Source organism: Cavia porcellus, unplaced genomic scaffold, assembly GCF_034190915.1.
Source record: "Cavia porcellus strain 051 isolate PalLab524CR breed Dunkin Hartley unplaced genomic scaffold, mCavPor4.1 scaffold_8, whole genome shotgun sequence".
Lineage (NCBI taxonomy): Eukaryota > Metazoa > Chordata > Mammalia > Rodentia > Caviidae > Cavia > Cavia porcellus.
Genome location: NW_026947491.1, coordinates 19,704,756 through 19,721,157, shown reverse-complemented (window position 1 = coordinate 19,721,157; position 16,402 = coordinate 19,704,756). Strand labels below are relative to the sequence as shown.

Genomic DNA, 16,402 nt, shown 5'->3' with positions numbered 1-16,402 from the left:
AGATTTTATTACGTGTGATAGTATAAACAAATTTTCTATAGAAAATGAGATAATATAGTAGCCACTGTTCATTCTGTTATTTGGTTCTGAATGCCCTGTAATACTTTCATTCTCTTGAATGGTTTTATACTATTTTGTTATGTTTGATACTATCGTATATGAAGTTATGCTCAACTATTTCAAAGAGACATTACAGTAGTTATTATTAATTACGGGTTGTCTTGTGGTGAATTACTGTGTTGCTTACATTGTTCTGTTCTGATCTGCTTTGTTATGTCCTCTTTTGTCTTAATCTCTTTAAAATAAAAAAATTTAAAAAAGAGAATATGAAAGAAAGGTATGTAAATATCAGTCAATTAAACAGTGATGATTTACTATGGCATTGTTTGAAAGACACATGGGAATTTTCCAGGCAAAATTAAAACAGCACTGATGTCAGAGAAAATAGCTTGAAACAAAGGCTGTGCATGAAGAAACACATCTTTAAACATTCTCTGAATGTAAGCCATGAAAGGATGTGAAAGCTCAGAGACAATGTTTCCTCATGCTCCTATAGAAGCCCAGGAAAATGTTTCGGCACCACTCAGGTTGGAGGAAGATTCTAGGTAGAATAAGGGACCTTTTAACTTCAGTTCTCCTAAGTTTCAGATAGGTTTGTTCTGCCCTGATAATGGATTTTTGGGGAAACAGAAATTACTTCATGTGTATTTCCTCATACTAGCAAGAATCTATGACAGGTCTGAGCCTCAAGTTTTGAAAAGATTATTACATGTTGTATCATACTTTATTGATAATTGAGGTATCCAGAGGCCAGACAGCATAGGCAGAAAGGACTCAGGTTCATCTATGGAGTGAAGGGGGTAACAGGAAGCACCATGGAGTCTCCTAACACACCACCTTGTAGATCATGCAGTACAGTATGGAAGGATTTGAGATTGATGGAGAATCTTTATACAATCTTCAAAATCAAGCTATTATTGCTTTTTTGGGCTTTCTTTTCTACGAAAAAGACAGGTAATATAAGGCCAAAAAGTACTTTTTGATATCTCTTATTGCTTATATCTAGATGCTCCCCAAAGCCTCCTTTGCTCATAGGTAGGGCTGTTGGTAGGTAACTTGATCAGAGATGTGGGATACTTATCACTGGGTTACTTCACTGCAGTGTTAATGGCTGCATGTGATACTTGAAGCATGGTGGAGGAGGCAGTCTCTATGATTGTAGCCCAGAAGGGTATATATGTGTCTTATTCCTTAATCCCCTCTGGTTCTTGTCTTTTCATGTTATGAATTCTTTGAGAGGTACCCAGAGGCCAGAAAGCATAGGTAGCAAGGACTTGGGTGTCATCCTTTGAGTTGACAAGCTGTTATACTACTCTGCCTTGGAGCCACAGACTGAAGAAACTGTAAGCCTTTTAGAAACTGTAAGCCAAAGAAAAAATTTCCTTCTTTAACTCATGGGTGTCAGGTTCCAGCTACAATAAAGTAAATAATTGAGAAAATGTCTCAATCAAAATACACACTGTCCTTTTCCACTGACTCAAGAGTTTGGTTCTTTTCACACTTAAAACCTGAAAAAGGACCTAATATCATCTCAAGTCTCAGGATAGTCATTCAGTCAACTTCACCTAACCAGCAGGAAGAAAAACTGAGTCACATTAGTAGAAAATGAGCTGACACATGGTTTTTCATAGAAAAGTACTGCTGTCCCTGGTTGATACCACCTGTAGTTTGATTTGCCAGCACCTCTACTTCATGGTCTTTTTCCAGTGTATGTGTCACATACTTCACTTTATGTGCATCAACATGAATGTGGACACAGCTTTGTGCATCACACTGTGGTATTTTGCTGTGTCCTCAGTTTTCACATTATGAAATATTCAGGATATAAACACAGCAAGGCAGGCATTTACAGGATAGGTAACATAGCATGTCTTTCCTCTGTCGAGGAGTACAATGTTTCCCTGTATCATCAACTGCTATCACATTTGATATAGCATTCAACCATTTATTCTATAATATTCACTGTGCTTTCAGGGATGCTAGAGATAAGACAGATCTTTAACTTATATTTTAATATTTCAATCCAAAGGCTGATGAACATAAAAGGTATCATCATAAACAGAGGTTATAATAAAGGTCTGAGTAGACTGTAGGCAAGATACCAAATGATGAATGATTTCCTAAGAGTAATGAATAGAGGCTGAAAGAAATACCAGAGCCCAGAGGAGAGATTTAAAAAGCCATGGGACATGAGCCTTAGAAAAGCCAAGTGGAAACAAAAGACAATAGAATATCATACAAATCCTTCAGTAAACAGTACTAAGAGACATGTTAAGGGTCTCAGAATTGACTTCAGTTCTTTTCTCCCCCAGCATGTCTACATAACACATTTCCTAAAATATTCTTCCACAAAATGTACTTAATCCACCAAAGTCTTAACAAGACATAAAACAAAACAAAATATCCTGATACAGCCTTCTATTTACTTACAGGGAAAGGGTACTTCAGAGTATTTAAATCTATGCTGAATAATTTATTGCACAAGTCTTTATGACAATGAGTAAAACATTGATTCCAAATGTACCCTTGGTTTTTGAATCAGTTTTTACTTTTATGATTGTAATTTTTAATGTGTGATGTAATGAGAAACAATTTAAGTAAATAAAAGTGATGCACAGCAAATATTGGATCCTAATCAGATCACCAACAAAATAATAAATTTAGACTGACTTGAACTGAGGTTTCTGTGCTAGGGAATGAAGACTCAAGCATAACTGCAGGTTTCCACACACCAAAGATTGCTTCTTGGCTCATGTCAGGGATTTCAAATCAGTAACCCAATGCGAGAGTCACAATGCCCTGTAAAGTTTACATTTCAGGGAACAGGACATTTCATGACACAGTGTTTAGATACGGGGCCCATAATAGATGATGGGCACATAAGTATTTTCCTCTCTTAAATGGAATGCTGTTAGTAACATGAAAGTGAGGGACTTAGGACTGGAATGGGCATGTAATAAAACAATATTCATTTGTGTTTTCTACTATACATGTGGTTATTTGGCATTTAATCATGTATCATGCAGAAAAAATGTTTCACTAGATTTTTGTGCCATTGTCTTAGACTTTTCAGCCTCAGTACTGTAACAATTATATTTCCATTCTTTATTAATTACCCAGTGTGTGAAATACTGACACAGGAATGAATAATAGATTGGAACACTCATATCCTTAATTAGAAAAGAAAATAACTATTTCACCTCAAATTGTCTGAGAAACAACAGGGTTGTGAGTGGGAACATGAGAACAGGTGGAGTTCAAGTGCACAGAAACCCTTTAGGAAGGGGTAATATCTTTGAGAATTAAATCTCCAAGGTGGAGTAGACAGTCTGCTGCAGACAGTGAAAACCCTATCAGGAGACACACATGAATTTCAAGCTATCCCTAGTTATGTGAACTTGGCACATTATTAAATCTCTCTAGCTTCGGCTATCTATCAGGAAAACCAGGGATAATCAGAATGTATCTTCATCAGCCGTTTCACTAGCTAGCTCTGCCTATCACTGTATATGCCTAATAAATAGTGGCTGTTCTGGAGTATCAAGAGAGAACCTACCTGGAGACACTGACTTTCCAGTCACTCATGTATTGCTAAACTTGTTCATTTTTATTTTCTAACCTTTTTTTTTTTTTTTTTTTTTTTGTCTTTTTGAGACAGGGTCTCACTGTGCAGTTCAGGCTAGCCTTGAGCTCACTTTGTAGCCTAGGCTGGTCTTGAACTCGAAACGATCCTCCTGCCTCAGCGCCCCCGAGTGCTGGGATTACAGGTGTGAGCCACCACGCCCAGCATTCTAACTGTATCTTTAATACAGACAATCAGGGCTCTTTTCTGGGTCCTTGATACTACCTCAGGGTTATATTATCTCTCCAGCCTCCATGCACTAGTGAATGAAAAAAGTAGTCACAACTACTTTGCAGAGCTCTCGATAGCCTTTCTCTTCCAGAAGGTACCATGCTGGCTCATCACAGTGATATTACATTTGGATCAAGCGAGCAGGAGGCAGCAACCATTCTAGTTTGGTAGTAAAGAATCTGAGAGTCAGATGATAGGAAATAAATCACACTAAAATTCCAAGTCCTTCTACCTCACTGAAATTTCTAGGACTCCAGTGCTGTGGGGCATGTAGAGATTCCCCTTCTAAGGTAAAAGACAAATTGTTGCTCTGGCTTCCCCTATAATGAAAAAAAAAGAGGCAAAAATGCCTAGTTGGCATATTTGAATTTTGGAGGCAACACATTCCTCACAGATGTTTTAGTGTACCATGTTTATGACTCAGAAAGCTGCTAGTTTTGAGTGAATCCTTGAAAAAACGGCTCTGCAACAGGTACAAGATGCTTTGCTGGCTGATATGCCACTGGGGTCATCGGAGCAAGCAGATATAACAGTATTTCAAGTATCAGTGGCAGGTAAGGATGCTTTTTGTAGTTTCTCTCAGGCCTTCATGTTGTTACAGACTTAGGCTTTTGGAGTAAGACTGCCACCATCTGCACTCAGTTGCATTCCTTCTGAAAAATAGCTCGTGGCAGCAGGCCTTAGTGGAAACTGAACACTTGAACATGGCACAACAGTTTACCACATAACCTGAGCTGCTTATCATGAACTGGGCATTATCTAATCCACCAAGCCATAAGGTGGACATGTGCAGCAAGAGTCTGTCATTAAATGGAAATAGCATATATCTGATTAACACAGAGCAGGTCCAGAGGGCACAAGTAAAGTTACATGAAGAAGTTCCCGAGAGGCACATGGAACCTATTTGTGCATAATTACCTGTTTCTCAACAGGCACTATGGTCTAATGGGATGGACCATATGATCAGTTGTTAGAAGAAAAAAAGGATAGCTCTCTTTCCTGATGGTTCTGCTTGTTATGTAGTAAGAACTTCAAGTGGACAGCTGTAACATTACAATCTCTTTTCAGGATGTCTCTGATGGACAGTGATGAAGGAAAATCTTCACAGTGGGCAGAACTTCATGTAGTGTACTAGTGAATGAAAAAGACCAGCAGCAGAGACTGATTCTATAATATGGCACCATTCCCTGGGATGATCAGCCTTCAACCTGCTGACAGATGTATTATACTGGGTAGCTTCCCTCAACAGAAAGGAGTGTGCTTTGTCCTTACTGGAAAATATACTTATTCAGGATATGGATTTGCATTTCCTGCCTGTGATACTTCTAACCAAAATTTCCATTCATAGAATCACATGCTTTATCAACCATCAAGGAATCCATACAGCATGGATCTCACACTAAGGGACATATCTGATGACCAAAAAAAGGTGATGGGCTCATGCTCATGGAAATTGATCTTCCCATGTTCCTCAACACCCAGAGGCAGGTGTATTGACAGAAAGGTGGAATGGTCTTTTGAAGACACACTTGTAATACCAGTTAGTTGGCAACAGCTTACAGAGCTGGGGCAAGGTTCTTCAAAAAGCTGTATATGCTTTGCATCCATATCAACTATATTGTACTGTTTCCCATAGCCAGGATTCGTAGGACCAAGAATATAGGGGTGGAAGTAACAGTGGTATCACTCGTGATTACCATAGTGATCTGCTATCAAAATTTTGTATCCTGTTTTTACTATCTTCTGATCTGCTGCCTTAGAAGAAAGTCTTAGTTCCAGAAAGGGTAAAGTTGTACTAGGAAGCACAACAATGATACCAGTGAACTGGAAGCAAAGACTTTCTCCTGGTCATTTTGGTCCTTATGACTGAGGAAAGAAGCTAAAAAAAGGAGTTACAGTGTAGGGAAAAGTACTGACCCAGACTGTCAAGGAAAAATGAGTATTACTCCACAATGGAGAAAAAAAAACCAAAACATACTTGTAGTGCAGGAGATCCCTTGGGGCACCTCCTCATATAACTATGTCCTGTTATTATAGTCAACATGAAAGTGTAAGAATTCAATTCAAGCAAAATACTAAACAGTCCAGAACCTTCAGGCTTAATGGTATGGGTCACTATACCATGGAAAGAGCCAAGAGCTTCTGAGACATTTCCTGAAGGCCAAGGAAATACAAGGGGCAAGGTAGTTCCAAACAGCTATGTGCCAGTCTAACAGCTATGATCCCATGATCAGCTACAGACACAAGTAGTGTAACTGTACCAGTTTTTTCTTAGTATGCTTCTAATATAATACAATGTTGATAGATTTAGTATTGTTTAGATCTTATTAAACTTATGTAAAAATATTCAAGTTATGAACATTCAAGTTAGAAGTTAGCATCACCAAAAGAAAACTACTCTTCCATTCTGGGGAGTTTGTGTATTTCCTTTGTATGTAGGATAGCTATAACATGTTAGGTGTATTTATGAGCCCCTCTTTGTATCTGGAGACTATGGTTTAAAAAACATGTCTGGCTGCTGTCAAAGGGTAGACTGTGACAGTTAACAAATCTTGACAACTGAGTACTACCCATCCAACTAAATTTGCCCAGAGAAGTTACAGGTGTGGAAGACCCACCCTAGGGAGGACTGATGACAGAATGCTATAAAAAAGAAAAAAATGAAGGCTTGCTTTTGTTTCTGTGGAGAAGCTCCAGTATTCACCATCAACTTCAAAGTCATCTACCATCCAACACAGGCTCTTCAATCTCCAGCTCAGATTAGTTTTTTAGCATAGATTCTTTGATCTCCTGACAGAGTTTCATGGCAGACTACAGTGGGCCCCATGGCTTCAACTGGACTTTCTAGATATCCAGATCTTTTGCACTCTTTTGTATCTGACTGTGTGGGTACCATTGTAAGCCCATCTTGTAATTTTTCATATATCTTGTTTTATTCTGTTTCTCCAGTAAGTACTAACTGATTGATTACTACAATTCATGATATCCTGTTACAGATGCATCATGGTCTATCTGATCTGTCAAACACTCACAGTAGTATGATTTATTTCTTGGTATAAGTGGTGGTAAAATTAACAAAAAATTAGAAGTCACAACAAAATGATAGGAAAACAAAATTTTATGTAAATTATAATATCATAAACAAGCATGGTAAGGTACATTATGTACTTGATACAAGAGAAATATGTTGGGATATATGTAGGTATCTTGTTAGGGTATGAAAATCAAAACATCTGCTAATTTCCAAACTGTATCAAAACAACTGAAGTTTTCAAAAACAGGTTTGCCAGTCTAAATATAAATACATATATATTATAATATCAAGTTTATCTTTTTCCACAGAACATGAAGTATGTATACAAAGAAAATAAAATCAAAGGTAGAGGGAAATTCCGTCAATTTTTTTTTTTTGTACTGGAAGAACTTACGACCTCGTGCTTACCAGGCAGGCACTAGTGCTGCTGAGCTAAACCTCTGGCCCTCCATCAATCATGAAACAGGCATAAGAACCTGCCCTGCAAGCAGGTGGTTGTGAGTTTGATCCCCGGTACCGATTTTAAAAAAAGACATTAAAAAAAAAAAAAAAGATCAAAGACAATGACTTACATAAAAATAGTTAATATTATTTTTATGGTAAAGTCTATAGATACACAACTCAGATGTTTATAAGTAATTTACTGAAAAATTCAGAAGGAATATCTTCTAGGATATCTCCACCTGACAGTGTATCTTCTGAAAAAAGTATGATGTAACACTGACATCAAATTTTCATTTAATTTGTTCAGGTCTCCACTACATGAATAATTTTATAGGATTTTCAAAACAGTCTTACATATATAGGGTTTCTCACCAGTGACTTTCATGTGGTTGAGAAAAACTGTTCAAATGTGATGAGGGGAGAAGGAAAAGTTGAAAAAAGAAAAAATTGAAAAGCTGGTTTTGTAAATGGTGATTAAAGGAAAGTAGGGGAAAAGGGAGAAAAAAATCCCATTTATTGTACACTTTTCCCACATTGCTTGTATACAAAGGGTTCCTCGCTAGTGTGAGATCTATGTATATAATATGAGGACTTACTGGCAAATCTTTTTCCACATGGCTTACATGCACAGGGCTTCTTGTCTGTGTGAGTCCTTTCATGTCTTTGACAATATTTGCGTATAGTGAATGCTTTCCCACACTGCTTGCACACATAAGGTTTCTCCCCTGTGTGACTTTTTTCATGTATGCTATAAGAACTCTTCATATTGAATGCTTTTCCACATTCCTTGCACACATAAGGTTTCTCCCCTGTGTGAGTTCTTTCATGTATCTGACAATATTTATGTGTAGTGAATGCTTTCCCACAGTGCCTACACACATAAGGTTTCTCCCCAGTGTGGGTTTTTTCATGTATTTGACAATATTGGTGGGTAGGAAATGCCTTCCCACATTGTTTGCAAACATAAGGTTTCTCCCCTGTGTGGCTTTTTTCATGTATCTTATAATAACTCTTTGTAGTGAATGCTTTTCCACAGTGCTTACACTCATAAGGTTTTTCCCCAGTGTGATTTCTTTCATGTATTTGACAATAACGGTGTGTAGTGAATGCCTTCCCACATTGCTTACATACATACGGTTTCTCCCCAGTGTGAGTCTTTTCATGTCTTTGGCAGTAACTGTGTACACTGAATGCTTTTCCACATTGTTTACATACATATGGTTTCTCCCCAGTGTGAATTCTTTCATGGCGTTGACAGGTACTGTGTACACTGAATGCTTTCCCACACTGCTTGCATACATAGGGTTTCTCCCCAGTGTGAACTCTCTCATGTATTTTACAATTACTATGTCTGCTGAATGCTTTCCCACATTGCTTACATACATACGGTTTCTCCCCAGTGTGAATTCTTTCATGTATTTTACAACTACTCTGAATAGTGAATGCTTTCCCACATTGCTTACACACATAAGGCTTCTGCCCAGTGTGATACCTTTCATGTATTTTGTAACACATCTGTGAGGTGAATGCTTTCCCACATTGCTTACATGCATATGGTTTCTCTCCTGTGTGACTTCTTTCATGTATTTTACAATAACTGTATCTGCTGAATGATTTCCCACATTGCTTACACTCATATGGTTTCTCACTAGTGTGGGTTCGTCTATGTCTACGAAATGCAGACTTATGATTGAATCCTTTTCCACATTGTTTACATACATAGGGTTTCTGTTTTGTGTGAAATATTTCATGAATTTTATAACAACTTTGAGTATTGAAGGTTTTCCCACAGTGCTTGCATATGTATGGTTTCTTCCCAGTGTGAATTCTGTCATGTATCTGAACACCACTGGGGGTCTTGGAGGCCTTCACATTTTTCTTACCTATAATGGTCTTCTTTCCAGTATAAGGATTTTTCCTAAGTTCAGAGTAGGATTTCCCACACTGCTCATGTTGATAGGCTTTCTCTCCATTCTCTGTCCTTGCATGCTTCTGAAAGCACTGGAGATCACTGCAGGTTTTCCCATGTTCATCACATTTACTTAGCTTCTCATCAAATTCTAAATATTCATGTGGCTTCAGTCCAAAGTAAGGTAAAATGGGCATATTTATTGATAAATGCTTAATCAAGGGCTTTCTACAAACAAGTCTTTCAGCTGGCTTTAAAGCAGCTTGTTGCACATTAGCATCTGGAGTCCAAAGGAATATTTTTTCATGTTGAGTCCAAGGCTTATACTGATACCATGCTGCTACCTCTTCACTGCTGTAAGGAAAAAAAATAAATAAATAAAAATATCAAACACAATAAAAAGGTCTCCGCTTCAATAATTTACCAGGTTTTTTTATTATTATTTTTTACACTAGAGAAATACAATATTTACAAATGTGAGTCTCATTTATTTCACTTATGAGTATAGTCTCAAGTTGCCTCCATTTACCTATAAAAGCTTCAAGATCATCTTTTTATAGTTGAGTAATATTCCATTGTGTAAAAATACCACATCTTTTTCATCCATTCTGCAGTTGATAGGCATTTTGGTTGTTTCCAAGATTTAGTTATTACAAATTGTGCTGCACATGGGTGCACATATATCATTGTGACATGATGTTTTCAATTTTTCTGGGAAAATACCCAAGAGGGGGATAATTGGATTGAATGGGACTCCCAATTCTAGTTTTTTGAAGAATCTCCGTATTGATTTCCAAAATGGCTGCACCAGTCTGCACTCCCTCCAACAATGGAGAAGTGTTCCTTTATCTCCACAGCCTTGCCAACATTTGTTATCAGTTGATTTCTTGATGGCAGCCATTCTTTCCAGAATGAGATGGAATCTCAATCCTGTTTTAATTTGCATTTCTCAACATTTCTTCATGTATTTATTTGTATATCTTCATCTGAGAAATGTGTGATTCATCTCAGACACCCATTTTAAACTGAAAGAGTAACAATCAAAATGTATAATAGAAATTGTAATAATGAAAGGGAAAGAAAGTACTCAAAAGGACAGAACTATTAGGATATGGGAAAAGAAAAAGGAAGAAAGGAAAAGATTATACATATGTTGGTAAATATACATAAATTTATGTATGTATATGTACGTTAGATACATAACTATACTACTAATCTTAGTTCATCAAAAAGAACAATTTGTGCTGACCACTGTTGATCATTTTTGTATCTAGATTTTATAACCTGAACAACTAGTTCTGAGATAACACTGTGCAATATATTAACTAGTGCTAATTCCCTAGTTTTTTCTTTTCTTTTTTGAAATTCCGTATCATTTCAATCCTTTTTTTGTTTTACTTAAAAAAAAAAAAAAAAAAAAAGAAAGAAAGAAATGCACACGGATGATAAGTACAAAAAAAAAATTTATCAGGACAGATTCTGGCTTGATGCCTGTTAAGAGATTTTGAGACTGAATAGGCTGAATGAACTGGGAAAAGCCCTCAAACACCCTTTCCCCAAAGAATGTTATCCATTTGGGAATTTTAAATTGATACGTGTGCAACACATAATTTCTAGTTTCATTTAGGTGACTGATATATGCATGTATCATGCTGCATTGCTTTTTACACCTTTTCCCCATTACTTTCCTCTTCTCTCCTTAACCTGGTCATCTTCTTCCTGTCTAACAAGTCAGCTTTCTGTTCTCTATCACTTTTTAATTTTACTAATTTACATGTAGGCATCTCATATAAAAGAAAACACCTGATAACTCACTTACTGTGTCAGATTTATTTCGTTTAACATTATTAAATAGTCCCTTGCTTGTTTGTTTGTTTTGGCAAAAGATATTCTTCATGACTTAATGAATAGCACAAGTTTTTCAATACTGAAAATTAAATGAGAGCACTAAATTTCATTTCTAGTTTTTATATTTCTTATTTTGAGTTTCTCACTGATCATTAGTATTCTCAGAGCAAACTTCACATTGTCATCCTGCTGGCTCAGCTTTCCAGAGCGCTGGGATTACCAGAAGCACCATCATGCTGAGCCATGCAGATAATGATTAACACCTAGGCTGTTCTCAGAGCTTAGATGTTATGAATTATGTGCAGAACTTAGCTGCTATGAACACCCATGTATAACCTGCTTTGAGAATGAGTATGCATGTACAGCTAAGACACAATCATTTTAAATCCTTTCAGAATATACAATATATTATTAAATTGGTTCTATTTTATATTCCTATACATCATCTGAGAGAGTCTTCTAAAAATCTTAAAAAATGAATGCACCAATTCTATGGAGGATGTTTTGAAAACATCTATTACTGCACCACCATTGATTTGCATTTTGAATATTGCTCCAGGTTAGAAATGTCTTATTCAAAAATGTACATAGATAACTTAAAATGACTTCCTGTCACAGTTCAAAATTTAGTCTTCTTATATATGGCTACATAAAACATTCAAATGTAAATTCATACATTTTCATAGTATCCACTACGAAATATTTTTTTTTATACCGAAGTATGCAATAGTATTTCTTATTGCATACTATCACTACTAAATTAGTTTCCTATATGGTTTTTGGTTTGTTTGTTTTTAACAGGGTCTTGCTGCATGGTACAGGTTGGTCTTGCTTATGTAGTACCCAGACTGGCCTCAAACACAAGGAATTCCTCTTGCCTCAGCCTCCCGAGTACTGGGGTTACAGGTGTGCATCACTGACTAGTTTCTATATTGGAATATTTTTGTATTCGATTGTCAGATTATACAAAATCAACTTGTATACGTATCTGAAAAATTTTTGTGAGAGTAAATAAAGTTGAACATGGCCTCACATCTTAAGTTTCCTTGGTTGTAATATTTCTGTTGGTACACAGGCTTATTGGATCTACAAAATGTAAATTGATACAGTATCTGTTTTAGTGTCTCCTTGTCCTCTCTACCTTGTGGGACATTATAGAGTGCTAAAATCACTTTCCTTTTAGTGAAATTAGCATCTAGATGTGGGGATTGATCTCAGCTAGTTTCCTTCATAATATTAAACTTGCCCATTGTACCACTGCCTCTAGGCTGTTACAGGAAACGTATCCTACCCTCTCCCTTATAGTGGCTAATAAAATGGCAGCTAGCCAGAGATTTGGGGCCTTTTGTTCCTAAAGAGCAACTAGTGGTCCTAGATTCCTGCTATGAACCCCTATACTTTATCTCTTGCTCTTTCTTTCCTTTCCTGCCATGCGCCACAATTTAGGCAGGAGATTTGAAGCCAATGCGGAGGTCTCCAATAACTGGCAAAAGTCTCTAATACCAACTCTAAGGCAATATTCCTTTTCCTTATAAACGCAAATTACCTTAGATTTTGTGAGCAAATATTGTATTCTTCTTCAACTTGGTGATTGTTCCAGGTCCTTCCTGAATTATAGCCATAGAAACACAAATAGTCATTATATCATTATATAAAATTTAATGGATAACAGATAGAGATCATGGTATAGTGTAAATAGGCCTGACATGTTCTTCAGAATGTTTTCATGTTCTATTTAATGCATCACTGTCAATGAATAACTACCAATGCTCTCTCAGTGTATAAACAAGAACATGATGTCATCCTTACCTAGAGCAGTCATATTCTTAAATGTTTCCCACATCACATCTCTGTAAAGGTTCTTTTGGGATGGATTCAGCAAAGCCCACTCCTCTGTGCTGAAGTTCACAAATACATCCTCCAAGGTCAGTGCCTCCTAAATAATCACATATATATTTCCTGAAAGAAGGTTGAGACTCACATTCTGAGACATCTGAACTCCTCTTCTTGAATTGAAGTTGATTCCTTCAAATATAAATTCCACATCTCGTCCCCAAACTCAACTACATGCACATATTTTTACACAGCAATTCTGATGTTAAATTTCAACTCACTGCTACAATGATAGCAAAAATAGTAGCACTGGATCACAGAAATTATACTTGTACACTGTTTCTAAAGCAGAGCTCATAGAGGGAGCCACCATCCACAAAAGAGAAGGGCAGATAACTAATGGTTGCTTCTGATGGACTATGGGTAAGTCCCAAGGCACATTCATTTAGCTAGAAATATCTCATGCTCATCCTTCTTTATGACAGAGTAGCAAAGCACTGTAAAAAAAATCCAAAATACTACATCTCCTTTATCAATTCATCTGCTATTGCGTATCTGACTTTTCCCCATGATTTAGCTGCTACAAACATGGTGTGCATACACTGCTGTGGTACGATGCTTTTAATTCTTTTAGGAAGATAGCAAATGGAACCCTTAGGATTAGTTTTCTGAGGAATCTGAAATGTTCAAATGAATGGGTTAAAAGGAAGGGAGGGAAGAAAAGACAAAAATTTAAGAAGAAAAAAAGGAAATAATTTTGTAAATAAGAGGAGGAAGAGGGGTTGAAGGGATTAGGAGGAGAATGGAAAAAGAAAGAGAAGATACTCAGTGTACAAGTACAAATCCCCCATGACAAAGTTAACACTATATATATCTAAAATGCAGTAATAAAAAGGAGAAAAAACAATATTTATGAATAATGATTAAAGTACTAATGGAGAAACAAAAAATATTGGAGCAATCTATAGACAATGAAAATATGGAAAGGGTGGCATATTATCTCATAGCTCATAACATCAAATGATCACCTAACACTCTATAGATTAAATACATTCTCAAATTTATACAACATTCCCAGTGCCTATGCAACCCAGGGTACCTTACTCACAAGTGGTGAGACAGGGAAACATGAGAAGTCAGGAAATTTAAATATGGGGCTTCTTCACATCATAGTCATCATGATGGGGGAGACTGCTCTCTTGTCTACAGTTTCAATACTGTGCACGATCAGGTCAAGTTTGACCTATCACTTCCCCCAATTTTTGTTTTGTGCTCAAAAGTACATTGCATGCTGAGCACAAACCAGTTCTACAAGAAAAAAAGAATGGTGTGCCTGAAACCAACACAAATCGAAAACAACCAAACTGCTGACAAACTCAGAGCACAGTCCCGGTGTACTCCGTCAAATGAAGACTGCTGTCCAAGGCTGTGATGTCATTTTTCATTGTGAGTCATCATTCTGGAGTTCTAAAGCTATAGTACATTAAGTCACTCTATTAGGAGAAATAAAGATACTGCCTCAAAGCGGCTTATGATAAAAAGGGCATTTCTATTCTATAGTAAAATATGATATAGTCTTAGATTCTCTCCAAAAGCTGGGGAAAATAATCCTTAAACTTATAGTACACAGACAACTAATCTCAAATTCACAGATACTTACTTAGAGCAAACAGTTTGCAAGGAAATGTTTCCAAATGACCCCCATAAATTCTCAATGAAAAACATTTTCAACATTCTTGACATTAAAATGAGTAACTGAGTTGGGTGTAGGGGTGCATGCCTGTAATCCCAGCACTCGGGAGGCTGAGGCAGGAAGATTGTTGCAAGTTCAAGACCAGCCTGGGCTACAAAGTGAACACAAGGTCAGCCAGAACTGCATAGCAAAACCCTGTCTCAACAATAAGAAAAAAGAATAACTGATCATGTTTAATTTAACCAAGCACTGTGGTCCTCATATATAGTTGTGCTTGGTGATCCATGCTTATGATAATGCCACTCTGGGAGGCTGAGGTTAGAGGACAACCTCATTGTGATCAGCCTAGATGTCACAGCAAGACTCAGTGTGAAAACTCAGAACAATAAAAGCAAACGGGTCAAAGGCTGGAAGTCACTCAGAGTGAAGGTCCAGGCTCAATTCCAAGTAACACGAAAAAATACTCTGATAACATTTCTATCCTCCAGTGTACCCTTCCCAGGGCACATAGACTGTTTTTCACCTGATTTTTAAATGTGAAACACGGCGACAAAATTTCCAATTTTGCCTCAAAAATGATTATGTGAATTTAGGAGTAACAGATGACATATATTTCCTAAATTTCTTTCTATGAATTCTATACCCTGACCCACTTACAAATTAAGCCAGTATATAACAAATTATTTAATCACATTAAGAATATCCTCAATGAAAAAAATCACTGGTTGAGAAACTGCTTTTTTTTTTTGATCTGTCTTCACCATTTCCAACACTGTGTGTATTCTTTCCTGCTTCCTCCTCCACAGAAACTACTTCTGTGCTTTCCACTGATGTGCATACAGACCTATACTTGGTGCCCTTCCCCTAACGCAATGCCGTTTTTCATCAATGTCCTACAACATTCTACAGGTCCTTTTTTGCACAAAGTCTATAAACTATGAAGAACTATAGCAATTATGTGAGCAACGGTGCTTTTCTCTCTCCACTTATATATGTATTATATGTACATTGAGTACTCTGTTAAATATGAAAATGTATGCTAAACAGGCAGCCCCTTCTGCAAGTTGTTCTTGATAGCATTAATTTTATCTCCCCTTATATAAAGTTAGTAACACACCACCTAATTTTTGATATTACATAAACTATAAGAGCTTATTTACTCATTAGTTCATTTATTTATTGCACCGTTCTGTATATAAGAAGAGAGTTTAAATCATGGTTGGCAAGTGCCATAATAATGATTTTTATCACAGGCAATGTTAAACATTTTTTTCCCAATTTCTATGTGATTTGTAAACATCGTCTAACGACTTTGGAACTGTATGGAAGTGGTCGGTGATTATGGAATTTACCCCATGACAATGAAGACCATAATGGAGAATACATTGTGTTTGAGATCTCATATTTAAACTTTTAACAAATTTAGCACAATTAGAAATCACAGCCACTTTCATGTCACAGGGAAAATACAGTTCACAACCTCAACTTAAAACAGTAGTGTTAATATTGAGTCACTATTTCAGTTCACGCTCTCCTATTTCAGTGTAGAAACTGGATGGCAAATTCTCAATAGAGGAAAGAGTGCTCATGGCAGCCAGAAAGAAGGGAAAGATGGGAGGAGATACAGAAAGAAACATGCTTTTCTAGGCCATGGCCCTAGTAACCTATCTTCAACAAACCCTACCTTTAACTGAGATATGAGCTCATTGGTAAAATGGGAACAGGGCC

The 16,402-nt window shown here is 36.8% G+C and overlaps 3 protein-coding genes across 11 annotated transcripts in view; all 3 read right to left on the bottom strand.

Moving 5' to 3' along the window:
* LOC134477254 (zinc finger protein 709-like) overlaps positions 1–16,402 on the bottom strand; it is a 40,951-nt gene that overhangs the window by 15,634 nt on the left and 8,915 nt on the right. The window contains exon 1 of one of the 2 annotated variants that reach the window (XM_063254451.1): positions 9,275–9,409. The exons of the other annotated variant lie outside the window; for it this stretch is intronic. The gene's annotated coding sequence lies outside the window, so the exon portion shown is untranslated. Of the gene's footprint in view, positions 1–9,274; positions 9,410–16,402 lie in introns of those variants that run through there. 2 annotated transcript variants of the gene reach the window in all.
* The window catches only part of LOC106027020 (zinc finger protein 709-like), a 9,535-nt gene continuing 146 nt past the window's right edge, over positions 7,014–16,402 (bottom strand). Inside the window, exons 2-4 of the mRNA XM_063254459.1 lie at positions 12,958–13,084; positions 12,695–12,755; positions 7,014–9,654 (exon numbers count right to left, since the gene is read on the bottom strand). Of these exons, the coding sequence (XP_063110529.1) occupies positions 7,905–9,654; positions 12,695–12,755; positions 12,958–12,991 (1,845 nt within the window). The 5' untranslated portion in view covers positions 12,992–13,084 and the 3' untranslated portion in view covers positions 7,014–7,904. The remainder of the gene's footprint in view (positions 9,655–12,694; positions 12,756–12,957; positions 13,085–16,402) is intronic.
* LOC100717083 (zinc finger protein OZF-like) overlaps positions 9,481–16,402 on the bottom strand; it is a 27,494-nt gene continuing 20,572 nt past the window's right edge. For 6 of the 8 annotated variants that reach the window (XM_063254456.1, XM_063254454.1, XM_063254455.1 and 3 more), the window contains 4 exons: positions 12,958–13,084; positions 12,695–12,755; positions 9,830–10,325; positions 9,481–9,654 (listed from right to left, as the gene is read on the bottom strand). The gene's annotated coding sequence lies outside the window, so the exon portion shown is untranslated. The remainder of the gene's footprint in view (positions 9,655–9,829; positions 10,326–12,694; positions 12,756–12,957; positions 13,085–16,402) is intronic. The other 2 variants (XM_063254453.1, XM_023563767.2) reach the window with 2 other exon arrangements.